This window comes from Larimichthys crocea, chromosome XXIII, assembly GCF_000972845.2.
Source record: "Larimichthys crocea isolate SSNF chromosome XXIII, L_crocea_2.0, whole genome shotgun sequence".
Classification (NCBI taxonomy): Eukaryota; Metazoa; Chordata; class Actinopteri; family Sciaenidae; genus Larimichthys; species Larimichthys crocea.
Window position 1 is genome coordinate 12,408,726 of NC_040033.1, and position 26,639 is coordinate 12,435,364.

At 40.5% G+C, this 26,639-nt stretch overlaps 1 protein-coding gene and 1 long non-coding RNA gene across 4 annotated transcripts; one reads left to right on the forward strand and one right to left on the reverse strand.

The window, feature by feature from the left end:
• Positions 1-377: 377 nt before the first annotated feature.
• mtrr (5-methyltetrahydrofolate-homocysteine methyltransferase reductase) lies at positions 378-26,534 on the reverse strand. 3 transcript variants are annotated; one of them, XM_027274092.1, is made up of 15 exons: positions 26,390-26,534; positions 25,810-25,954; positions 25,481-25,634; positions 25,195-25,312; positions 24,573-25,083; positions 24,382-24,495; positions 24,126-24,282; positions 23,904-23,992; positions 21,525-21,705; positions 17,100-17,142; positions 13,445-13,625; positions 12,635-12,753; positions 7,470-7,562; positions 2,871-3,068; positions 378-1,574 (listed from the first exon to the last, which is right to left on the reverse strand). In XM_027274092.1, exons 2-15 carry the CDS (start codon positions 25,951-25,953, stop codon positions 1,430-1,432), a joined length of 2,247 nt encoding a protein of 748 aa, XP_027129893.1. In that variant the 5' UTR covers position 25,954; positions 26,390-26,534; the 3' UTR covers positions 378-1,429. The 3 variants fall into 3 exon arrangements, with proteins under 3 accessions (XP_027129893.1, XP_027129892.1, XP_027129894.1); XM_027274091.1 differs by lacking the exon at positions 26,390-26,534 and adding an exon at positions 26,049-26,165; XM_027274093.1 differs by lacking the exon at positions 26,390-26,534 and adding an exon at positions 26,045-26,099.
• LOC113744460 (uncharacterized) lies at positions 17,149-19,323 on the forward strand. Its single transcript, XR_003461552.1, has 2 exons — positions 17,149-18,223; positions 18,267-19,323. It is a non-coding gene; the product is annotated as an uncharacterized LOC113744460 (long non-coding RNA).
• Positions 26,535-26,639: the final 105 nt, after the last annotated feature.

Consider the following 26,639-nt stretch of genomic DNA (forward strand, 5'->3'; position numbering starts at 1 on the left):
AAAGGCGCAGGCGGCAGAGATTGTAAACATGTTTTTCCTCTCCCCTCCCTACAAGAGGATAAATAAAAAAAGACTGCTGTTAGAAGATTTAATTCTGAGAAGCCTCTCTCCGGGGCTCTGCGTTGCGCTAAGAAGCCTATTGCAAGAAGCCTTCAATTAGCGAAGTATGCCTTCATTTTTGCACCAAAGTCACCTTGAACAATTAAATTATCTCCAAATTTAAATAAAACAATCACTCCAAATCAATCAAAGTTCATTAGCTCCCAAATGATTTACTAAGAAAAAAACAAACAAACAACACATTCACACACACACACTTCGAATGCATGTGTGCAAGGTCACCAACAAACAGGAAGGAAAGCAGGAGACAATAAGAGTTTACCCTGAAATGTCTTTTTTAATTCCTGATCACACACAAGGCACAGTTGTGTTTGTTTTAACCACAGTTTGTGAGATTTCAGTCGGGTTTGCAGAAAAAGCTGGAGTTCACCGTTTCCAAATCGGCAGCTGCTGGGGCAGACGGACACAAACAAAGTCAATTTAGAGCAGCACATTATCATTGAGATACACGCCCTCTGTGGTAATTTAATGCAGGATAATCATAGATCACTGTAACCTGTCCTCATCTCCAAGGTCTTCATTTACACAGGACACTTTTTAAGATCACATATATTATAAATGTGTCTCCATTATCTCCAAAACAGCAAAAAAATAGTTGAATGTATCCACAGTGTTTTGGATAAAAAATATTGTACTACACGATACTGCAGGATAACTACTTATTTTAGAAAATATTCGCTCATTATTTAGATAGAAATGATGACTTCAGAGGTATACCGTGGTGCATTTAGAGGAAGTTTGACATATTCCAACAATAAAAAAAAAAAAGAATAATAACCAATTTACGGTCTGTGTATGTGAGTGTGTGTGTGTGTGTGTGTGTGTGTGTGTGTGTGTGTGTGTGTGTGTGTGTGTGTGTGAGTGAGAGAGAGAGAGTGGTTAAAGAACTACAGATTGCTGTGTTTCCATCTAGGTTGGGGCGATATCCCACTCTCATTCTCATCAAAATCACTCCATCACAGCCAACGGAAGTAAATGCCTTTTCCCCAGACAGGACGAAGGGAAGGAGGCTTGTCTACACTAAAAGCATTTTCACACTGCTGGACCAATCTCCAGCACTATTGCCCTGACCAAGGTCATTTCTGCTCAAGCAGCAAAGCCCAAGATGATGTAGTGAACCGATATCCCCCAGGTCAGCATGGTACACTCCATCTCGGCAGCATTGGGTGGTGTAAACTGACTCCAGGCTTCAGCATCCACAATTTTATGGTTCTAGAGGTTACAGCTGAGCATGCTTAAAAAAAAAAAAAAAAAAAAAAAAAAAAAACCCAATGGATGCTGCAAAATGCTCTTATCTCGTCATCCACCGTCAGCCCCAGATGTCCTGTAAGTAGCGTTTCTCCTCTCTCAGCGCCGCCAGCTTCTTCATGGCCTCCAGCTGGTCCACCTGAAGCTCTGACTTGATCATCTCCATCAGGGTGTCGTTCACGTCTTTAGCCATGTTCTTAGCATCTCTGGTGAAGAAAAGATGTATGAATATATTAAGAATAAATGAGATATGTTTTTTGAGACAGACTTATGTGTTTTCTAAGCTCAGTGGCAAATTCATATTTTGTAAAAGCAGCAAGTGCTGCCAGTCCAGGAGTGCCTCCTGGAAGGAAATTGCTGAAATCTTTATCTTGCTGTTGCAGCATATTGGGGGAGATTCATCATCCTGTGGACCTGAAGTGATATATATATATATTTTTTTTTTTACTCTGAGGAATTCACACAGGTCTGATGTTTCAAAGATCATTTCCTCAAAAGTAGTACGCAGCCTGGTAGTGATGAGAGAGGAGAAAAAAAAGATAATATTGAGCTATACAAATGTTGACAGGACCTGCTTTGAATGCCTATGTGTGTTTTTCTTTGTCTTCTTGTCTTTGTACTGACAGAAACAATGTGTTGTGATATAAAAAGGGCTCTATACACACACACACCATAAATGCTACAAACTATACAAGACAGTCAGTGCAAGGTCAGCAGTCGCAGAAGGTTGCCTGTGATTATGCTCAGATTCAAAAATGGGACTTTACGCCAGGCACTTCTGCACCTTTTGTTCATATTTTATGAATCACCTCGCTTAAAAGCAGAGCTCATTGGTCGACTGGTGGAGTCAGCTTAAAAAATATCTTATCAGTTATTTGTTTTGATAGAGCAATGTTAGAAGAAATAAAGGTTGTATTTTCATGTCATGTAGATTTATCACCTTTATTTGTACATTGTTGTGAAGTGCTGTTAGTGTGCCTTCACTGCATGGACTGTGCTGATAATGAAGAGGAAGAGTCACTCTCATCTTAAAATCGTATTAAACTTCCTGTCTGCCTCTGTGAAACATTTCTCCTGTTTCAACTGATCCAGTATTTCCAGAGTCTGTTCTGAATTTCTGCATTTTTGTCGCTGCCATTTTCAATAGAATTTGCATGTGATATATTTCAAGAGTCCTTCTGGTAACAAAGTGTTTTATAAAATACAATTCCATTGTGAACAAAGAAAGCCATCTATACTGATTTACAAGTAAATTCAAGTCTTGAGAGACGCGGTGGTGACATGACAAAAATAGACCCGCTGTGCAAAGATAGCCGGAGGGCAGAAAGGAGCTGCGAGTGAGATGTTCTGCAGTCCTTTCACACAGGAGTGTCAGAACATGACACAACCATGCCAGGTAAACCTTGGGATGAATGTAAATCAGGGTGGGGAAAAAAAATAGCAAATATGACTCAGGATGAATTATATTCATATTTACAATTGAATTATCATCAGTGTCTTACCCGCAGACATAGATGCAACCGTTCCGTCTGAGCAGGATGTCAGTGATGTGTTGGCTGTTAAGTAGCAGGTTGTGTTGGACGTATCTGCTTGGTGCTGCAGAGTTGGCAGTCTCCTCCTTCTCCTCCTGGACATCTCTTGAGAAACACACCTTGAGGTGGCTCAGAGTGCCGCTGGACACAAAGCCCTCCAGCTCCTCTCTGGGCAGAGGTGAAAGATTGCAGAGACACATCCAAACATTTCAGGTCATTATAAATAAAAATTTCCTACGAGGTTATTCCTGTAAGCATGGACAGGTTGTTTCCTCATTTGTGAAAAGTCTTTCCAAAGCTAAAATCGAGAGTGGCAAGACGCTGTGGAGAGAAGATGTGATCGTGAATGGCAGCACCATAGACGCCCGAAAAGATGGACGTGTTTCCACTTCCTCCCATTATATAAAAGTGAACCCAAAATATCACAGCCATCTTGTGCAGGTGATGTTTATAAAGGGCCAAATACATTGTTGAAATGGCTTAAATTAGGTTGTTGTTTCCTGTGTGTACAGTGGGTGTCATGGTGCAATAATCAAAGACTTGGTATAAAAGGTAGGAAGTCACTGCTGTTGGCAAAGGGCAAAGCGATTTTGACTGGTGTGGCGGTAAAGATTGTTTTTAAAAGAGCAGTGTTTGGTTTTCATGAGGGACATCCACAGTATTGTTCAAGTTTATGCACGGATGGAAAACAATTGATTGTTGCTGTATCCAAGAACATGTGGACTTCACAAACAAGGAGCAAATGGAACCTCAAAGGGAGGCTAAGTGCATCAACCATGTCGCTCCTAAGTTAAACAGCAGCAGCAATGTCTCAGCTGTCAATGAAACTAAAATGACAGAAACCTCCTTTGGGAGAAAAATTGTCCCATTTGCTAACAAGGAGAGCTTTATGACTTATATTCATACACCGGGGGGTGATCGAAATGTTTTGACTTTTGAGGAACTGTCGTGTCATCTATCTTTATATACACAATTAATGGAGTGCATCTGTCCATGGTTTTATGGTGGGAAAAGGGTTGTTATTGTAACTGAGAAATAAATATAGAAACCGCTGGCCTATTAATGCCAAGAATGCAACATGATTTACATAGTGGCTGGTTATCCCGTCACACCAAACACTCCCTTAAGATATTTAGCAACAGCTTCAACCGCCTCGCAAGACATATGACCCCCCAGAACATTTCCTGAGAACAAAAAAAAGAACAAGAAAAAAAACCTGTCAAGCTCAATAAAACAGAACACTGATGGGCAAAAGGTCTGTGCAAAACTGTGCCAGACAACCAATTTATCTTGTTTAACATGAGAAGCACAAAAAAAAAATGGATGAAAATGGATTTCATAAGCAAGGTTGAGTCACTGTTATAAGCATCTTTTTTTTACAATCAATCCTCCCAGCCTTGTAGTTGGGTGTAACCTTGCCCCCCCCCATCTGTAGTCTGCTTGCCAACTACTCCTTCTTGTGCCTTAGTGTTTTTACAGGGCCTGGGGTGCTATTGGAAGAGAAGGAAAGGAAGGTGATAGGGGAGTAAGGGCTCAGAGAATCTTGTTTAAAGTTAAGCAGTCAGAATGAGCAGAAACACACACACACAGACACAACTGCGTGCGCACACTCTCAACAAGCCGTGGCTTCGAGATCATGGGTGAAGGTCTTTGCCTCAGGGATCTGTGTTTTGCAGTAACCCCTAGACTAACATACGGCATTTTTCAATAACACAAGGGCATTGCAATGTGAATACTAAAGGGAGCGATAAGCATTATTGCATTTCCTGCGATGTTTACCATCTAACCTTTAGCCATTAAAGGACGAGTCTTTGGAACAAGGTGTGTGATTACAAAGGCGATTTAACACGAGAACAGGAAAATGAATCACCAGGAAAAGGAATGTCTGAGTCCTGTTTCTTTGACGTCTGAATATGAATCATCACAGATTCATATTGTCATATGTGCAGAAACTGATGGAGGACAAAAGATGGTTGATTTCTTAAAAAAAAACAAACACACACACACTCAAGAGTTTATGGGAGCCAGACTCCTCGGTGTAACAGCCTGTGGCAATATCCCGGACTTTAACTTAAACCCAGCAGGCCTTCCAGTTATGTTTGCCCTACAGCATGAAATCACTTGCCATAAAGAGGCTGAGAAATCGGGAGGGAAGGAGGAGGGGTTCGTCAGAGGGGAGAGGGGAGGACAAGCTTGATGTGACAAGCAAGGCAGACTGGCATCAACCTCTCACAGGGATGTTAAGTGCTTCGGCTGATTGAGGCGCATCGAAAGCCTTGTTTTGTTTTGTTTATTTCTTTTGCTGCTGGGAAATTCATAGCGCCTTTAGAGAATTGGTCATGTCCTGTCTCAACATTTTATGTTATTTATAAGCATAAAAAGCAGTTTATGCTATATAGGCTGTATAAATAAATGTATGTAAGTTCACATTCCAGCTAAACAGACATTGAAAATGTGCTACAAAGCAGGTTTTTATGCTCCAAGACATCGAACTGCATTTACTTTGAGAGAAACCCAACGGGGATGAATGCAGTCAGGTCATTCAACTGCAGGTATGTTGTTCTTTCTGTTGTTCATTCTGCTAACCTATTTAAATTGAGTACAACTCTTCACGGGTGGCTCATAAAACACAGACTAATCGCTTTGGTCAACACTGTGGGGGTGTTCATCAGAGAAACCCACACTGTGAGCAAACACCGCCTACTACCTGGCTGTGAGTTGATATTTAACTAAGGGCTAGAGGAAACAAAAGGGAACAAACAGCATCCTCTGTGATCTATTCTTGTGTGATTAAGGATGCTAATCCATCCCCACTATTTAATCCTGCGAAAGGACTTGATCAGTGTGCCAGCATTGAGTACATGCACGCTGCTCATACTAGCGAGAGACGATCAATTTGTGTGTAGTCAGGACAGAATAAAGCCAAAACAAACTGATCCAGAGGACTCTACTCACAGGTTGGTGTCTGTTTACAATGATGCTTAAAGAAAACAAAAAGGTCAGTCCAGGAAAGGTAGTATAATATTCATGTGGTTTAGTTGGATTCAGTTTGTTTTATCACAATGAGTTTCAGTTCCTGTCTAGAATACCTGTGTCAGTGTTGAGCGCTATCATGAACACTTGAGATTAAATAGCATTTTATCAAATCTGCTTGTAGCACTCAATCTGAATCCTTTCGAATCTCTTATCAACTCTATTTAGGTTTAGCTTTCAACAACTGTGAAGCTGAATTAAATGATTTTTTTGGCCACTTGTGAACATTCAACTAAAACGGCAAGATGGAAGTGCCAAATTGTGAACATTCAACTAAAACGGCAAGATGGAAGTGCCAAAACCTGCAGTTTCTCAATCGTCCACTTGAGGCTGGCTACAGAACGAGTCAGTCTCCATAAGCCCTCATGTTAAAATGTCTGATGTTTACAGCCTGGTACAAAAAGTGGTTTTGGTCTATGACTAATATAGCTAATATATAACATGTTCAAATTTTATTAAGGCTCAAAGGTATGTATGATAAACAGCATCACTGCTTCGATTGACAGGTGGGTGCCGCTACAGGTGGCCGGGAGGCGGCAGAGGCATGACTGGCCTGCGGATATGCATTCAATATTCAACATTTCAGTTTACATGGCAAACAGCAGCCACACAGAACATAAACATTTATCAGGAGTCATGCTTCTGGTTGCAAGCTGACAAATGTAAGGCCAGAATTTACTTCCTGCCATCTCGACCAACAAATGATGGAAATATCCAGCACTTTAGCTGCTAAACATTACACTATACCCACCAGCTAACTGCTGATCTTTCTGTCTGCTGTTTGGTGCTTGGAGGCCGCTTACACTGTGTTTTATAAAAAAGGTTTTTCTTAAACTGCTGCCTCCTGTGCTTAGAAACTACACCAACAGGAGCAGTGAGAACCAAACAAAACAGTAAAGTCGGGGGCCACAAAACCAAAACAATGAAGCTGAAAGTTGCTAAAATGCTGCATATAGCCGAGGAGGACTTTAGAGTCTGTCACTATGAGTGACCCTTTTTACAGCTTTAATATTACATATTTGCTACTGAGCTAAATGTTTACCTGAAACATATTGAACATTACTCTTTTTATTTTTTACAATTTAACAAGCAAACAAATCTGGATATTTCATCAACATGGCATTGGATTGATAAAAGAATTTCATATCAGGATCCAACCATGACACAAAGTCACATAACCTCTATGTAACATGCCAATGGCAATCATAATACCATGCTAATGCAAGTGGACACGGTTACCTTTGCTAATATAGCTCTGTATGTCTATTTTCAGTACATTTTATAATACATTCTTGGGCTCAATAGAGTGTCCGCAATCTCACATAAGTCTACATACGGACACCCACATCATGTATACAGACAGTGAGATGTTCATTATGCAGGTCACATATTTCAGTACATATAATATGCAGGGGCAAGGTGGAGAGGGTTGTGGGTATGGAGATCTGTATATCTGACTCACACAATCCAGGAAAGTATAGTATAGAATATGTGAATATATAAGTTTATAGGCTGAAAAACAGAAACACTGCTTACCTGAACAGGTAGTCTCTGTCTCTGTGGCGACAACCGAAGAACAGCCAGGTCTCGCCAAACGTGGCCTCAGGGTTCTCCTCCCTCTCCTTTTCTCTGAAAGTCAAACAACGGATTTTTTAGCTGCCAATCAATACCAACAGACGACCAGACCAGATGGAGGAGAGGGAGTCCTTCATCGCAGCAGAGGTTAAAGAAGAGTAGTGACACCATTAAGCACTGTCTGCAATGACAGTACACTGAGTGCCACAATTGCCTAATGCACGGAAACGACTGTGCAGGCTGCAGAGAGGGCATTATATGTATTATTAAATTTCACCCAAACAGAAGGATAGATCCCATCAGTATAAACAGTTCCTGAAAATGAAACTGGGGCTTGTGTTTTGTGTGTGGGTGTGTGTTTGGCGTACGTTTGTGTGTGTCCAACTGCTTGAGTGCAAAAAAAAAAAGAAAAAAAAGAAAAAAGAACTGCTCCTGCAAAAGTGATTCCTCTTGTGGCTTGGGAGTTTGGCAAAGCTCCCAGAATCCTTTGCAGGCGATGGCAACACAGCGGCACAAAGCAGCTCTGAGGATGCTGTATCTGTGTCGCACACCTGCTGCAAAGGTGACAGCTCTCTCCCAGATAACAACAGTTGACCCCCAACCTTTCATGATGCCATCAGTCAGTTTACTCTCTAAAGAGGCAGGCATTATCTGTAACCCCCCCCCCCCCCTCATCTGGAGTGAGGAGGGGAGATGAGAATGGAGAGAGGGGTGTTGAAGTGACCAGCCACGACGAGGGGCTGAGGAATGCCACAGTCAGGCACTGAGACTGAGCCCTTTGTGCATTACTGCTGCACTCCGAGGATAAGGTGGTGCTTCCCCTAAACCCCACCCTTTGATATTCACCTACACACTGAACCACGCTTTGTGTTTTCCAAAATTAAAACGGAGGCCAACTCTTGAGCTTGATGGAGTCGTATGGTGCATGAAAACGTGTTAATTTAGTGCTGAAATGATAAGTTGGTTAATTTATGCGTTTAAGCGACCGAAAATTAAAACACTAACTACTTACAATTAAACCTCCTCCAGACAGGTTTCAAAACACATAGAAATAAAATTACAAATGCTAAAATTAAATCTCCATCTAATCTTTCTTCCAGAATCTATGAATATGCACCGAGTCTTCATCCACTCCGTTCCACTCAGTTTTTAGTGTATTTTTACTAAATGTTTCGGGTTTTCCAATCACACTTGTGTAAGTTGAACACCATGACTGGCCTCCAAAACCAGCTGTGACGTCACAAAACACTTGCTTGTATGTCCTAACGCCCTTGTACAAGTCCTAAAATTTAATTAAAAAAGTTAAGTACAAAGAAACTTTTCCCAGTTCAGCAAAAAGTGTGGAGTCAAATTAAAAGTTGAATGAATCCGTTTGATGTGGGAACAATAAACAAAACAAGATTGTTTTCACACTCGCGAGGCTATCAGAATTCATGTTAGCAGGATTTTTTTTTTGACAGCATGATGAAATGTACAAGAACAAGATGGAAACATCTTTGACAAGAAAGAAATGAAAAACAGGTGATGGAAGTCTAAAACATCAAAAGCAAAGTCAGGATAAAAGAAATGTAGCAGGAGAAACTTTGTTTACAGAAAGTTTCAGTTTAGTGGATCAAATTTAACTACATTTTAATTCATTTTCACTGATTGTGTTGCCCCCAAAGTTGTTATTGATTGATAAAGTGCTCCTAAATATGATAAAAGTATGCTAGTAAGCATGATAAGAGTTTTGAGAACTGCTGGTTGAAGTTCAGCAAGCAAAATTGTCATTAGCCCCTCTGTTACTGTAAATTTAATATTTTTTAGATTGTTGCTTGGATACAAAAATGTGAAAGATGTCAGCTTTGTTTCTAGGAGCTGACTTTTTTTTTTTGGTTTTCTGATATTTTTTATTACCACATTTATTACATATTATTAAATAATGAACAGAATCATCATCATTAGTTGCAGTTATTCACTAATCAGCCTTAGTGAAAAAACTAAATTAATTCAAGTCTAATTGTGAATACTGAAAAAAGTCCCTCATTAATTAAATGCAAAGTTGACTAATTAATAAAAATGCTTTGGAGAATAAGTTTGTTTGAACTTGTGTGTGTGTGTGTGTCTGTGTCTGTGAATAGGGCTCAGTAACATAGCTGTCTGGCTGACTTGATCCGAGCGCTCAGATCCCATCCATTAGCATCCTGGACGAGATTCTTCTGATCTGCAAACAGCCTCAAGTAAACTCATTTTAGTGGGCTCGTCTCTCTCTCCTCTCGCCGCCTGCCCTAAAGGGATCAATACCAATATGAAAAACCTGGATTCCATTCTGAGTAGACCACACCGGCGCCTTTCTCTGAATACAAATCACATCACATCACATACCCACACTATAACAGCCTGCAATACAATCCCAGGGGGAAAGGCAGCATCTACAGAGCACTCCATTTGGGGTCGAAATCAGAAGCGGTTGCCTTTCAGCACCATTCAGATGATCAGCAGGAGGGGGAAGCTGCACGGAAAGCTGAGGTGAAGACTTGGTAAACATCCCAATTAGCTCATATCTTTCATCTGTTTTCTTTGTAGCTCCGTATGAGAGGTGATGAGTGGGGTTTTAGGCATACAAATACAACAAGAACAAAACTAAAATATCCTAAATACAACAACAACTCAAGGCTTAATCACTGAAATTACATTGCAGAATTACACCCGTATACATTCGTCACGCTGAATTCAAATTGTTTCCATAATGCAGTGTAATCCTGAGTAGCAAGATGCTCTAGTCTAATTGTAATCATCTGTCTGGTTCGAATGATAAACGGAAACTCAATATTTGCTCAAGCAAACTTAAATGAAATGGTTGTCATATTGAATGTGCCAAGTATGCCTAGTGGCAAACCAAAATATTAAACTGAGCAAACAGATATTTTCCAAAAGAAAAGCTTGTTAGGAGCTGTTAAGGAGATTAAGGCTAACCACTCAGTTAAAATATAATATTTGTTTAACTGTCACAGCTCCCAGCTATACAGGAAGAACACTGAAAATCACATTCTCTATAAAAATCCGTCCACGCAAACCACGGCAATCAATACAGGACTACTGGGGGGCCTTATTAAAATCTCCTGGCACCACCAAGTGAGCCTGTGACCTTTAGAGACTCTTCTTCCACTTGTTAACAGCGCTACCAACTCATACAAAGTACTTCTGAAACCAGCCATTGATTAACAGTGGGAGTTAAATTGGGGAGGGTGAGGGGGGGTTCAGGTAGGAAGATCGAAATGTGCCCGTGTTGTTTTGTGGCTAACAGGACCCTTCTTGAGCCTCGAAGGCTGATACGGTGTCCCGTTGACAAACTGGTGATTGTTATCTCCGATCAGAGTGCAGCGTCAGCCGGCGAAGCTTTGTTCGGAATCTCAAGTTAGATTCTGTATAATGCCGCGCGCCATGACAGGTTTTTACAATCCTCCAGCAAAATGCGGAGCCGGCAGGGGAGAGGATGAGAGACGCAGAGAGGGAGAAGAGACTGAGGAGACAGGCGAGCTGATGAATTGGATCTCACGAGTTTACGCTCTAAACAGTGAAGAGTCTCTTGAAGGAAAACAAAACAGAAACGTTTGAAATTGAATAAAAATAGTGCAATAAAAATAAAAGAAATCCAACATTTAACTCTAAAGAGTGCATCTAAATGATGGGTTGTGATTGTTGTATTATGAAACGAAACCTTCGAGACTCAATCAAGGTCCGAGTGTTTTGCTTGTACTGACAAGGAGGCCTGCAAGGACAGACCGTGAATAAAAACACTGAAATGCGTGTATTGTAATATCTTTCAGAGAGAAATGTTTGGACACTGCTGGAAGGATCAAAGTGAGACTGATGTGATGTGTTCATATCACTGCCTTCCACCAGAGCACCGTCCCTCTGGCTCAACCTTGATCATTAAGAAGAGGAGCGGTGTAAACCAGGTCAGTTCCGAAAAACGTGCGCTATCTTCGGTTCTCCTGCATCCCAAAGGCGCAAACCCCTCTCACCCCAGATGACCACTCATCCTTCCCCTCCTCGAATGTGCTGCAGACAATCGACCGCTGCCATCACTTCAGCTGGTGTCATGTCACCTCTCAGAGCAATCACCAGCTGACGCCACTCGCCTCCACAGAGTGGACGTCCGGGGAATTTAGAGACAATTGGAGTTGACTGGGGCACAACCTCATTTATACGAAGCCACCCACGAGTTAGACACGTCAGTCTGACTAAAAAGGCTCACTCCGGTTTCTAACAAGTCATGGTGGGCTGTGGGCTTCGTTCAACACAAGCATGATCTTGGATACAGAAGCTTCAGTCACATTAAACCCTTCTGATAGGTTCGTATCAGAAGATCGTATTACGGTTTTGATTTAGCCATCAATTCAGAAGCTCAGAAAATTAAATAAAATGTCACGTTTTCTACCAAACAATGGAACTCTTCAAGCATTTGCGCATAGAGCAAGAGTTTAACAAGTAGGAGAGAACTACGACCTACTCAGCTAACAGTCAATATCCTCACACCGCTTCTTCTGCAATTACAAGAAATGATTTACTCCAACAACGTGGCCACCACCTGCTGGACGTTTTACTTTCAAATCAATAACGCTCCATGTGCTGCTTTGACTCTTGGCTCTTCATTACAAGCCAGAGTCATAAACTTGTGCATCGGAGAGAGGGCCTAATTTATTCCTGGTGAGACGAGTGAAGCATCTGAAATAATCCCTGACGTGATCGCAGCCCCCGCCGCTAGATTTATTATGCCTTGTGAGATGTACATGAAGTCAACTTTTATCGGCTTTGAGCAGGGTCTCACTTAATTGTCTCTGCAGATTACTCGAAAAAACATGCATAGATGATGTGCACTTAACTTCACTTGAACAGTGTGAATATTCATTACTTGGTGCAGAGTTTTAGCTGGTGTAATCTTTGCCACGCGGCGCAACAATCAGCATGTAACCTGCATGTTTCTGACGCTCAACACGAACATTTAGCTGACCTACTTCAGCTGCGTATTATAACAATGGCAACATCAAGTACATTACCACACGCATTTGATTCCTCTTGAGGGAGATGTCACGTATAATGGTGCAAGATAATATTATAATGTGTTATCTAATTTGCCATACCTTTGCTGGAGGAAGCCGATGAAAGGCGCAACTCCTGTGCCTGGTCCGACCATTACGAAGGGCACCGACAGGTCAGAGGGAGGCCGAAAGGGGCAGGTGGGTCTCAAACTCACATGGATCTAGGGTCAGAGGCCAATAACAAGCATTTAAAATAATGAGAGTAATTACAACAATGCTGAGAAGCCACTGTGGGACTACCAATCTATTAATTGATCTACTTAATATTCTAAGACATACTAATAGGAAAACACATGAGCTCCAACAGAAATCCATAGAGTCTGTGGTAGAGAGGATTTACTTGCTTTAATTTAAATGAATTTTTTAATTAACCAACGGGCCCTGAGCTTGTTCTTTTTTTAGCATCTCAAACATTAAAATTGAGTTTCCAGAGGATCCCACAACATGTAGTAAAACAGGTTAAATCCCCAATGCCTCGAGTTCTTGCAGTTTTTTCAGAGACGCTGCACAATTTTCTGATATTCTGCTCCACACTTGCCTTCTGTTTTACACAACAACCTCTTGCACTGTAATATTTGAAGGGGAATGGGTGGCCCAGCACAACTGGCCTTTTTTATCGAAACAGAACAAAGGCAAAAAAATGGATGACAGAATAAGGTGTAACAGGATTTCAACCCAGCCATGTTTTTTTTCCCCTTTTTTCTCACGGTGGGGGGTTACAAGTGTAATAGCACCTGAACGCTTGTACTCACAAATGTGAGCACTTATCAGCCAGGAAATATATCAGTAAAGACCAAGGGTTCACACATTTGCACAATCTAGTTTCAGCTCTTTTTCCACTGTACTCATTACCTTTGGCAGAGCCGAGCTGCCAGAGGATTCTGCTTTCTCTGGGAAAACCAGGACAGGATTGATGAGGTCAAAGAGCCAACCGGTACACAAGCCTCGCCTCCCCGCAGGCCGCCCAGAGCATGCTGGGAACTCTACCACGTTGAAGACAAAATGCAGCTTTCCTGGGTGCCTAAGACAGGAGCTATAGAGACGATGCCGCAGAGAGTTTGAGATGGAAGAAGACAAGAGATGTAGAGAAACAACAGTGTGTGTGAGCGTGTGTGCAAGGCATACAGACAGTGACAAGCAGGGAGATGAAGTGAAAAACAGAGTGAAATACAGAAGCAGAGGGAAAACAGAAGGGTACAGAAAGGCACGGGTGTGACGAGGGAGGATAAATTCCCAAGAAGAGACAACAATGCTCATACAAATGAGTCAAACAAAGCACCTTTAGAAAAATCTGGTTAAACAAGGTGATCAAAAATGGATACATAAGACATTTGATGCACAAATACAGACATGACATTGAAACATAACACAACACTAAATTATGATCTATGCCAGTGGTTCCCAACCTTTTGTGTCTGACATACCCCTTGCAGCCCTGTCAGATGAGCTCAAGTACCCGCTTCATCAACCACCCATCATGTTATAAATCTGTTCTTTTTTTAAATACGTTTTGGTCCTTTTGGCAGGGGGTTATTTTTTTATCTTTTTATTTTGATAGGACAGCTGAAGATAGACAAGAATGCAGGGAGATTGAGATGGGATGACATGCACCAACGAACCTGGGTTTGAACCTGGGCCGCTGCGGTAAGGACTCAGCCTTTGAATATGCACCATGCGCTCTACCCAGTGAGCTATCAAGGCATTCGCTTTTGAAAGGGAGCTGACATTGGGACTGACTTCTTAAACTGTCAAGCTTTGTGAAATAAAAAGGCTGAGAGACAGACACAGCCGGGCTTCTTGCTGTTGGGCTAGTCCCTAATATGAGCTGGCTGCTATGTCTTGTGTTGTTGCACATTCTTGAAGTTTGGCTGTTAAAGTGAAGTTGTCAGCTCACTAGTTTTTGATCATAAGTACATGTGTACATATTTACAAGAGTGGCATTACACTCTGAAACTGGAGGCACTAAACCGCAAAAAAATTTCTACGCAAAGTTACTCTACATTAACTAATTTAACGACCTGGCCATCATTTCAACCATTCATTTATCACTTAAGGCTACGATAAATTAAAATCAGATTAGATTTTATTTGTATAGCCCAAAGTCACAAAGTACATTTGCCTCGGAGGGCTTTACAATCTGTACAGGGAGTGACACCCTCTGTCCTTAGACAATCTGTTATTTGTGTATGGCTGCTACAATGAATAACAGGCCGTTGCTATGGATGCAGCTCTGATCATAGATTCCAGAGAGCCACAGAGGATGCAATAAAATGATTTTTAATTTAACAAAATAATTCTTAAATCAATGATTGGACACAAAATATTGATTTTCTCTTATGAGTAGCCGTGTGCTATTCATTGTTCCAAAATAATCCACTTCAGAATGATTTAAGACCCGTGCATCACCCTGTCAATACAATAACCTGCTCGCTGTACATGATCACTTACGCTTATTCCAACCATTTATCCATTACTTTCAGCCAATTTAACCTTATATTAACTATTTCACCTGTTTATCCACTATTTTTAAGCTAACTGATTTAACCACTTATCCATTGCTTTTGGCCAACTACTCTGTCATCATAACAGTACACGTGAGCACTGGTACCACTGGAAGGTACCATGCAGCCAGCCTTCTGTAGTTAGTAGTTTATTCTACAAACAATAGATTAACATTAAATAATTGTTTTGTTTTGTTTTTCAATTCATCGAGCTACTTCATAATCCTTCCACATATCCCCTGCCAACAATAGAAGTGCCACCTAGAATAAAAGTACCCTGATCTACACAATGACATTCTAGACAAAAAAAATACAGCTAGGAGTGAGCAAAAAATAACTTCCCGTCTGTCTTGCTTCAATAAAACTGCCTCTCCCTCCTCTCCATTCCAGTCTACACTGCCGGCTGAAGAACTCTCACGCTCTCTCATCCTTCACTCTCCAGTTCCTGTGGGCCACTAGAGACCTCTATTGACCACAGCATCAATAATGCAGGCCTCTAATGTCTCTGCACCATCTGATAAACTACAGCCACCATCTCTCCTGTCCGTTCCCTGTCTCTTTGCACACACACACACACACACACACACACACAGCTAAGAGAGGACTAATGAGAGGAGCAGAGAAGTTTTGACATTGCGTTAGATTTTGCGGTACCACATGAGCTTTAAAGCAGACCTAATGGGTACTAGCTTAACAGGAAGAGCAAATCAATGACTGGCTAAGTGAGGCAAAAAGAGGGAACACTTGGGTCTATTTAAACTAAGCACAACTTGCTAAAGGCTACACAATATTTACAGTCCATTCACTTGTGCATGTTGTTTTTCCCCCAATCAATCACTGAGCTATCAGGGAACCAATCTATAAATACCCATCCAAAGCACACAAAACATGGATGTTCAGAGTCAGGGTCGTATACTGAAACACATATTATATTCCCAAAGAATTACAATAAGGTCTACACACCATGAATTTTTGTTTGGATCTAAATTCATATGAAAATTACCACACTTTGTTATTCAAGGAGCGTCCCTTTGATGTTCTAATAAAGGCCTATCAAATGTCAGATAATTTGAAAGCTGTATCCACCACTGTGAAGGAGTTTGCAAAATAGCAGCTCTCCAGTGGAAAGCAATGCATTTCCTAGCTGCCAATAGTGAAAGATCGATACATATTATATCACACAAACTCCGCTGTCTTGTCTAATAGTACGTAATAAACAAAGTTGATGATTTAGAGATCCATCATGATGCTCGCACAGGGATAAAATATGAAGAACGGATTTTCAAAAGGAGTCACAAGACCAAAATATATGCACAAAGCGGCCACGTTTCTTCATAAAAATAACATATTACCATTAATCTTTTGCATCTTCTCTAGATTATAATACATCCTATGCAGCATTTTAAAAAGAACTAATTTGTAAATAATATAAACATTCATGAACTTTGAGACAGAGAAGATTTGAGAAATATATCCTCTTTGTCACTTTCTGTTTGGCAGTAATGTTGCCATTTAAGCCTAGAATCGTTCAGATTATCATATGCATTTGTAATAAATTCTGTACCTGTAATCTTTTTTTTTAAGAAATACTGTTTCTGTGTCTCCTATTAACAAGAAAACTGACATGTTTGGAAGAAGACAGTCGTGTCAGAGATCTCTGAGTAGAATTAATCAGGGGTATTGAACAATGTCGTAATAAATTAATGAAATCATATTTCTGTTTCAGTCACCATAAGACAAAATAAATAAATAAATAAAAGGAGGAGTTTGTCAAAGAAATTCACAGAACTATTTCTATTTATGAATTCTTAAGCAGATTTAATTGAAATTTATTGTTCCTCCATGAACTATCAATTTATACAACTTCTTAACATATATACGTACCTCCATGGTCAAGACATATGCACTCACTTATTATTCCAAATAAATAATATATAAGAGCACACTTTGTACAATTGCATGCGGTACAAAATGTAAGCTGCATTCTTATTTTTCTGTCACCTTACCTGGCTGCTGAATAAGGCCTGGGCTGCAGTTTCGGCAAATGCTCTGAAAGGCAAGCACATCCGTCAATCATCCTGTGTATCACTAAGATTTTGTTACACAGGCACCCATGACAGAGAGGAGACAAAATAAGTGAAAGTCATCTCGGTCCATTGAGACGTCCTACCTACCAATCTATCCTCAGTAACCCCCACCCAGGTTACAGTCTTGTTTCTAGGACACACTTCTATATTTATGAAATTACAAACTCAGGGTTATGGAATCCCAAGTGTCCAGATGTGGAGCCAGTAGGAAACAGATTGCTTATGCAGACCTTATTTCAATGCCAGCCATGAAGGTGCCCTCTTTTGGGTAATGTGTAGTGTGCAATACATCCGTGAGGATGTGTCAGAGAAATCAGGAAAACTTAGAAGAGTTTGAGATAAGTTTCCACCCTGAGGCGTCAGGAATTGCCATTCGCTATGCTACAACCACATCCAACTATTAGATGCGGACAAAAACAGTGATTGAGAGCTGTGGGATGTGCTTGCTATGTACTCCCTTACATTTTGTTTGTATCTTGGTGATAGATGAACCTGGAGTAAAGTAAAGCCGCACCATATGTACCAGCTGAGGCCGTACAATAACACATTTTTCTGCTAAATTGCTCAGAAAGACAAACAGCTGGACTAAATCTGCTCTCCCCCCTCTTTTCTGGATTTCTCTGACATCTAAACAGCTCAGGGTGTTCACAAGACAGCTCCCCACTTTGACGTCCATTTCATCTCTTTGAGCTGAGGATTTTTCTTTTTCTTTTTTTTTTTAAATGGTGATTCATGAAACAGTGAAAGTTGAAAGAGGCTTTTGAACAAAAACACAGAAGTTGTCCAAAGATGTATAGAGTGTAAGGAACAGGCCCACTGTACTGACACATGAATTGAACAAAATCTGCAAACACATTTCCAGAAAAGACGATAATTCTGTTGTTTATAATTTATCTAATGGTGAAGATCTTGTGCCCAGTTGGGACCTGGTACTTGACCACTCAATGAAACACTGCATGGCAGGAGGAAGATGAGAAGAAGATGTGCCATCTTAATCATTTAGAACACACACACACACACACACACACACTAAAGGTGGTCAGGTACTTCAAAAAAGCCCTTCATCATCAAAAACTTTAGACTCAGGTACTTCAAAAAAGCCCTTCATCATCAAAAACTTTAGACTTGTAGCAATTTCTTTCTTCTGTTATTCTGTGCAGAACTCTATGAATTACCTAAACATATGTTGGGGCTCCAACTAACCATCACTGTCATTACATTAATTCTTTTTTCTTTTCCTGATTAATTATTTTTTTTTATTCTTTTCCTAATTAATCATTTCTCTACAAAATGTTAGAAAATAATTAAAAATATCCATTATAATTTCAGCAGCCCAAATTGCTTGTTTATTCAACCAACACTCTGACGCACAAAGATATTCTATTTACAATCATATGAAAGTAGAAAAGCAGCCGTTCCTCACATTTGAGAAGCTGGCACCAGAGAATGGATTACTGAGCTAATTGATTAATCAGCTAATCCTTACTGTTCTATTTGTGATGTCTGATACGTTGGCAGTATCTTGGGCCAAATGTTAATTGTAAATACAAACTTCAGTGATTAGAAGTTTTATTCTGAGAAAGAAGTACAAGAAAAAATTTGAATTGTAAATTGAGGCTTGAAGTGTATTTAAGAGTGGAAGGTTGGCAAATTATCAAGGAGAGCCACGATTATGTGCTGGCCTTGCTTTGATATAATCAATATGCCTGTAAAGTAGATGCAACTTTGAAAATAAATCTTAAGAATGAATTAGGACCGAGCTGTAACACAATGGAAAAGGACAGGAAGTAACCCCAAAGGACAAAAGCTTAACATACAATATATCCAGCAATCCTCCCATCAGTGGAAACACACACCTCTCCATCAGACAGTGTATCGTGTATGTTAACACAATCCACTGTAGCTGCACAGTGCTCAAGTTCCTGTCTTTCTATCAGAGAGTGACAGCACATGTCCGAAACAGAGGACAATCAATCCATCATCTCACATCACTGCACCATGATGATACTGCTGGTAGACACAGAGACACAGAGGATATGTCACTTCGTAAACCTCAAGCGCAAAGTGCTTTTGTTGTTGCAGTGAGTGGCTTAAGGACACATCTTAAAATAAGGACTTCAGGAAAGGAAAAAAAAAAAAAAAAGTTCTCCGTGCCGAAAAAAATACAGTCCAAAGATCCCAGATATGTTTTCAAAAATGATCATTTTCAGGGGTATCATCGATCATACTGCACAACAATATAATCTATTCCATCTCACAAGTTTCTCTGCGCTGCTATTTATATGCAGAGGTAACGTTTTAGTGGGTAAAAAATTAGATAGCAATGTGGTTGAACATAAAAGTTATACTTCTTATGATATATGGATAGTTTCTTTGGCTGCTGATTAAATTAAGGAAAAAATTAGGGAGTTTGTTAGCATTAGGAAAAAAATCTCCTTTTTTTCTAAATAGCTTAAAAATGTGAACTTCAAGTTACGTCTGAGAAAAGGACCTGTAAGCTCATGGTTTTCCCAAAACTATTTAAAAGTTTTACATTGGCATTTTATTATATCATAAATGAATAAAGATGGGATTATATGCAATATGCAGTGCGATCTCTGTGACCAGGAAACCTGATTTAAAATTTCAAGCTTCTCTGAAGAGAGGGAGAGCACAGGGACACTTTACTTTACTTCAGTTTGCTTCAGTTTCTTCCACAGGTACAATCGAGCTAAGGAGGGAAAAAAAAATAATAATAAAACTGCACCCTGGTACAATTTCATCCGAGCCCTGTGGTAAAGTAAATTGAAAAAGATGGTCATGGACAGCATTCAGCTCTCTGGGGCGATGACCCCAAAGTTTTTATCTGACCCACTATGTGAAACAATGGACCATATAACAAGAGAGCACACTGGGAGACAGTTATGTTTCTCAGTTTATACCCAGCATTTACTTTTATACCCAGCGTGCACTTGGCCAAAGACATCTGGGTTTAGTCACCTCTCTCCTCATTATTTATAGTTAGTGTATAAATGCATAAACTCTGATCAGCAAACACTTCCCCTTCGGCCGGGGTAATGAACCAAGAACAGAGCGGGAAAAAAATGCTGCAGTATACTTTAGCAGCAATACACTGAGTCAGAGTTGACCATTAACCTATGATCCTAACTGACCCTGTGGGCTTCCGTCCTTGCAAACCTCGGTGGCCCACCAGTAAACGCCCCCACCAGCCACTGAATAACAGCTGTTGCCCCTGAAGGGCCTCCAACACCGCATTTTTCACGAGGGTACGATCGCCACGATTCCCAATTTCTGCATCAGTTCACCAATGAGGGGGAAAAAAAAAAAAAAAAAAAGGTGCTGTGGTTGGCAAGTAGACCAAAAATAACTGACACTGGGGGAGGCCAAGAGCTGTGACACAGCTGTTTTAGAGGACAACTCTACTTGTATGTAAAGCTGCAGCCAACTAATTTCACTGTCTGGTAAGTTTCAGTCAAAGCTTATTAGATCTATATTGAATGACCGCCCAACTATCTTAATGAGCTGAGAGAAAATGTTAGTTTTCTACCAACAGTTGGCTCAAAGGGTCAAATCCAGGATGGGATAAACAGCCGACAGAAGCGAAAAATGATCATTATCATTATTAGTGGAGTGGGAATAATGAATAAAATATCTCTTGACTTACAGCTACAAGGGTGTCATTATAGTCACAAAAACTGACACAAAAGCCTACATGTACTTAAAAATGAGACGAGGAAATGAGTGTTGATCCTTTAAGGAGCCCTCTGATATACGCTGTCTGACCATTCAGTATAATTAAACGCTGTGACAAAAATCAGCCCTGAGACTGAGCTCACGCAGCTTGCTTTTCTGGGGCTACAGTGACCCCTACAGGTCAGAAATTATCCAGCCTGAGTGACAGATACAGCAGACAGACTTGGCATAACCTGAGGTCTTTTCAAACAGTGAGATAAATAGTTCTGAAGTCATCTATCCCTCTGATAATTTTCCACAGGTACACTTGAAATCCCAAACTCATGTCAATCACTGTAATTCCCCAACTGCTTCAGGCGCAGTGAGAGCCGGCGTTTAATTATACATGCAACTATTAGAATAATGGATGTCTTTAAAATATGCCAGAATATTACTCTGGGTTCTCAGTCTCACATTAAATGTACCTATTTTCATGTGACACGAAGATCAAGTTAAATAAAAATGTGATACTTGGTCAGATTTTGTGCAGCAGTGTGTTTCTCACGCAGCCTGTTGTGTAATTTATCTAGAAAAGATCGTTTTTAGCCAATAACCCTGATTATTATAGACCTCATGACTGACTGACTGAGTGATAGCGGCGGGGACTCTGACCTATAAGGAGGCTGAGCGGAGGCAGGCAGGATGGGAAGGCTGTGAGAAGCTCCAGTAGGCTGAGGCTCGGGTCTCTCACATAGAGGTTGTAGTCTGCGGCGCCTTGTTTACTGCAGAGCTCCTGCAGTCTCCTCCGCTGCACACCATCGCCTGTATGCTCCACCAACGCCCGGAGAAAAGCCTGACAGAGAGACAGAAATTGAAGGGAAAGTTACTTGGAGCTGTTCTGCACCTCTGTCAGCAGGGATGGTCGTGACTTGCCAGTTTTTTGGACGTTTACATTCGCAGCCGTTAAAAGAAGAAGAATTTAATACATTTTCTGACACTGCAGTGAGTCAGTCAAATAAAAAAAAAATGGGTTAGTTAGTTTTCTCTTTCCTTTAAAAACTGTAGACCTTGATACCAGCCCAACACATTCTAATCCTCTCTGTCCTCATAAAATAGTCATTTAGTTTTAAAAATGCTTTCATTGTGGCTGAGAAATTAGCAGAATCAAAGAGGCATTATTTTAATCCTCAAACAAAATTCATCAGAATCAATTATGCAATCAATTAATATGTTAAATTTGCAGAAGACAAGCTGCTGTTTAACTGGTACAGCATCAATTATCGTTGATCCTTTTCTAGGCTGTGATGTCACTTACAAGATTAAGAAGTATCGTGAATAAATATTAAAATGCAACTCCTGAGCAACTTATGGCGTGATTTCACTTTATTCCTCAGCCATTAATCACTTGGATACAGTCATCAAAACTTCTGAATATTTCTCATGCCTAAGTGTTCTGTATAATTTCAGTGATTCATTATAGTTTAAGACTGCATGTATGGGGAGATTAGTGGCATATTCTTGTAGCTTCCCCTGGAATAATTATTATCCCCATCCTAAAATCCATACAGCACTTCACCACTACTTGAATAGTGACAAAATATAGTGTCTGTATCTGGCACCGTCTCTGGGTAGCTTCAGTTAAAACATTCATATTTGTCAAAGCAGAAATAGAAAACAAGGACATGCAAATTATATCTCTCTCTTTTTGATTTGACGCTGTTATGTACATCATTGGGAATTGCACTTACTAAGAGGCGAAGGTGATTATCTTTCACTATCCTGGAAATCACAGAGTATAAAGATTATAGTGCTGTAAATGCTTTAGTAAAACAGATTAACTGCTTGTATTATACAGATGGGTGTTGTAAAATAAAACTCTCACAGGCTTGTAAGTCTGTAGTAACTGTTTGACCTGAAACAGTCCATTTTTGTGCAGGAATTTAACAGCACGGAAGAGAAAATAAGACTGTACACAAGTCTTACACAGCAAGGAACTGGACTGGGCTGAAATTAGCATGTTTCCGACACATTGTCAATTTGCTTTGGACGCTTCTCCAATAAAATCAGCATAGAGAGGAGTAAATGTTTCATGGTCTCTTTTTAGATGCTTAAAAAACAAACTGTAAAATGCTTTTTAGAAGATACACACTGTGCCATAAGAGATACTGCGTTCCAAGAGCTGTGTACTTTTATGCTTTAAGCAATACTGCATGCTGAGCAAGCAGTATTTAAAATGTTGTAATTATTAAGAAGCAATTGGATTGTTGCCATATTTTGACATTTTACAAATTGTCTTCCTTTTGTCATTCAGCGTGCAGTTTACAAAGAACGATAAACTACTGATGCAGCTCATGCCAGAGGGAAATTAATGGTATTCATTTGGTTAGACTATAATGTTTTTTATTAAATAATCAATTTAACTTGCATAGTTAAAAAAAAAACAGGATGTAATTTTGTGGGGGAAAAAAGAAACAGGACAAATAGTACAGAAAGTTAGCTACGGTCACTACAGTAAGACTCCTGCAAAGGTTGAAGATTCAGGTGAAGACCCCAGTCCCAGCCAAAGGTTAGGCACTGCCAAAGCTCAAGACAAAGGCCACTGACATTTCCTCAAAACAAATGTGTTAATCTCCATTGCCACCAACGACCAGGCATCTTTAATTATTATTTTAGCCTCGGAACAACATTCAAATTCAAATTCAGTCTTGCTTAAGCTGATGAAAAAGTATGAACAAATCTTTTCAATCTTTCTTCCTCTGTCCTGACGGACTGTTTGAGTAGCCATGTACTGTACCTGTTCAGTAAAATAAATAAATAAATGAACATCTGTGTCAAAATATAATTGCACTTATTCATGAAATACAATACAGATTCCTCCAGGCTTTGACAACACAAATAAAAGCAGCATGCTCTAGCTACAGAAAACATGACACTTCCCTCCTATTATACTGATACACTAAAACAACAAGTTGGATGTCACATCAAAAAGTGCCATAGCCAATGCAATTTACAAGGTAAGTAGCTGTAGAGCAATGTGTTGACACACAGTACCTTCTTAGGAACATGTCTGATCTCTAGACACCATGTGAGCAGGTACAGCAGAGAAATATTCTGGGGAATGTAGGGCGGCACCTTGGCACCTATAACCATGAGGCAAAGAACATTTTATTTAGTTATCAGATTAGGGTGCACAGGAATGTCACAAAAATTAGGATCTTTAGGGGGGGGAATGCTACACTACAATGTTCTTATCAAGAGTATATTACTGTTTACCTTTTTTCTTTGTGTCTTTATGTAGAGAAATATGTACTCTGTGGTTCTTCTGATTATGGAGACCCAATCTGTGGAGCATAGCCTCCACCTCAGCCTCCCTGTTCGGGCAGAACACATCAAACGAATCCCCTGGAAGATGTGTCATCGTCGGGTAAGCCTAAGAATAACAATGAATCATCTTGAGTACAAACTGCAATCTAAATCTATTTAAATTCATACTGCAGGTTTAGAAAAATGTGAAAAAAGTCAAGTTTACAGAGATGTCCAGCTCTAAGAGAAGGGCCATCTTGACTGAATCTCCTCTGGTCAGCTGAACTGCCCTGGATATGGGAACCTCATGAAGAGTCTCTTGGTTTAACGGTCCAACAATCTGAAAGAAAACATCTATGAGATGAAGGGTGAAATAGGGCAAAAATACTTGTTTTTATCGGCTGTACCATTACTCACCTGATCCACAGTGTCCACCTCCTGAAGAGAGACATCCAGGTAAGGGGGAGGCAGAGCAGGAACATTAAGAGAGGACTCAGACAGCGGTGGAAGGGAGCGTGTCAGTAAGGCTGCCAATGCAACATGGGGAACTCCAGCATCCCCCGTCTGTGTTTCTGTTCCTGATGTAGAAACACTGGCAGCGCCACAAGAGTTGGATGACAACCCAGGGCTCACTGTAGGAGAAGCTGGCCTGAGATCTGAAACTGCAGTGTGTGTAGTAGAATCTGAAGCAGCAGATGCAAATTTGAGAACCGTTTCTGTGGACGCTCTGACCGACTCGCAGTTCTGGCGGTCCGTGATGCTTAAGAGGTTTAGTTGGATGTCTGGCACAGATGAATCAGGAGTTTCCTTTGGTGAATCCCCTGCTTCTCCTTTCAAGTAACCAGTCCTATCAGAAGCCATTTTTGATAAGACTCCTTTGATTGCTTTCCACAGTCCGTCAAGCCAGGGGTCGACGACCACCTCCAACCTGGAGAAACCACAAAATGACACACAGCAGTGTAAAGAGGAGAAAGTGGGTGGGTAGGTTAAAGGCCACGAAAGTTGGAGGTCTATACTTCATTTCTCTGCAAAAACTTACCCTACACCATCATCTGCATATCCCGTTGCATAGAATTGTTTGGCTCCGAGTTCCTGTAGACGTCGCTCAATTGTCTTCCCACAGTTGCAGAAGTTTGCATAATTTGTGTCTCCTAAAGCTGGAGCAGACAGAGGAAAAACGGATTTCTCAAGCCAGAAAGTAAACACTGCGCAGTGTTCTGCATTGTAATGATTTACATTAATGTGTTTTGCAAATTAAGTTCCCTTATACGGAGTAAAGGAAAAAAAAAACGAGCTACCTCAGACCTCGGTTATACAGAATTTACCTAAAAGTGCATAGCAAAGGTGTTTATAGTGATGAGTGGAGAGAGTCTTCTTCTTGATGCGCTTTACAAATTGGATGGCATTGTCTGGCGGTTCCCCGTCTCCAGTAGTAGACACAATAAAGACCACTGGGGCATTCTCCTTCTCCAAATTGTACTGGAACCAGTTATATGATTAATTGGTGACTGGTGTTTCCACGAATCAGTGTGAAACATTACATTAATATCAACAAAAGGTAGATATTGATGTGTTAGTGCGTGTCAGCAGCCATGCAAACAGAAGAAGGGGGGTTAAACAGGTCTACCTCGAGTTAAAAAGGGGCAAAATCTACCTTGTCGTTGTTGTCCAAGCAGCTGAGATCAGCGACTAGTCCATGCTCCTCTGCAACCTCAGCGATCCCTTCTGCTATGGACTGAGCCTGACCCTTCTGAGACCCGTACAGCAGCACGAACCGAGGCTTCACTTCACAGGGCATGCTGAGGAATCCAGAAAAAAAAACAATGCAATGTAGTCAGAAACGATACAGAGCTGCACACTGCCGACAGGGTTAATTCATGTGTTCATACCTACATGCTGTACATGTTGACAGGTGACACACAGACAGTCCTGACCAACCTGAAAACCACCATGAAGTGTCCCGGACGTTACGTCACTTTGGACAATCATTACCCAAGTGCACGTGGACACCAGCGTGTTATTTATTATTAATATCCAAAATTTAAATCAACAACAATCACGCCACGGAGCTAACAGAGCAACATGTGTTCAGCTAAATGTTACTGACAGCTGATAACATACGGGAGGCAAAGCTCCAGTGCCAATATGTCTTTTCGAGAAAAGAGTATATATGTTTAAAACTCATAATAAAGATATAACGGGCTGTGTTTCGTGTCATAAAATAAATATTTTACCTTTTTTAAACCAGCTGTAGAAATTCTCACAGTCCTTCCCATGGAATTTTATCATCCGCGGAAATCACGCGAGACTTGCGCACACAGCCTCAGATTGAAAACGTGATCGGAAGATACCAAAAGTACATAAAAATTTATATTTTCAGTCCCCCTCTTTAAAAAATATTCCTCATGGAAAGCTTGTAATTATATTTCAGGAGTCTTTACCAGTTCGGTTTATTTCACGTTGTGATTCTGGATGAACGTGTGT

What these genes read in the sequence shown, in the direction of transcription:
- mtrr (XM_027274091.1), bottom strand. Translation starts at nt 26,107, where the DNA reads ATGGTGGTTTTCAGGTTGGTCAGGACTGTCTGTGTGTCACCTGTCAAC. An exon ending in GCTTGGACAACAACGACAAG is followed by an intron (nt 25,635 to 25,809) that starts GTAGATTTTGCC and finishes AACTGGTTCCAG; the next exon opens with TACAATTTGGAGAAGGAGAA. An exon ending in TAAAGACACAAAGAAAAAAG is followed by an intron (nt 23,993 to 24,125) that starts GTAAACAGTAAT and finishes TCATGGTTATAG; the next exon opens with GTGCCAAGGTGCCGCCCTAC.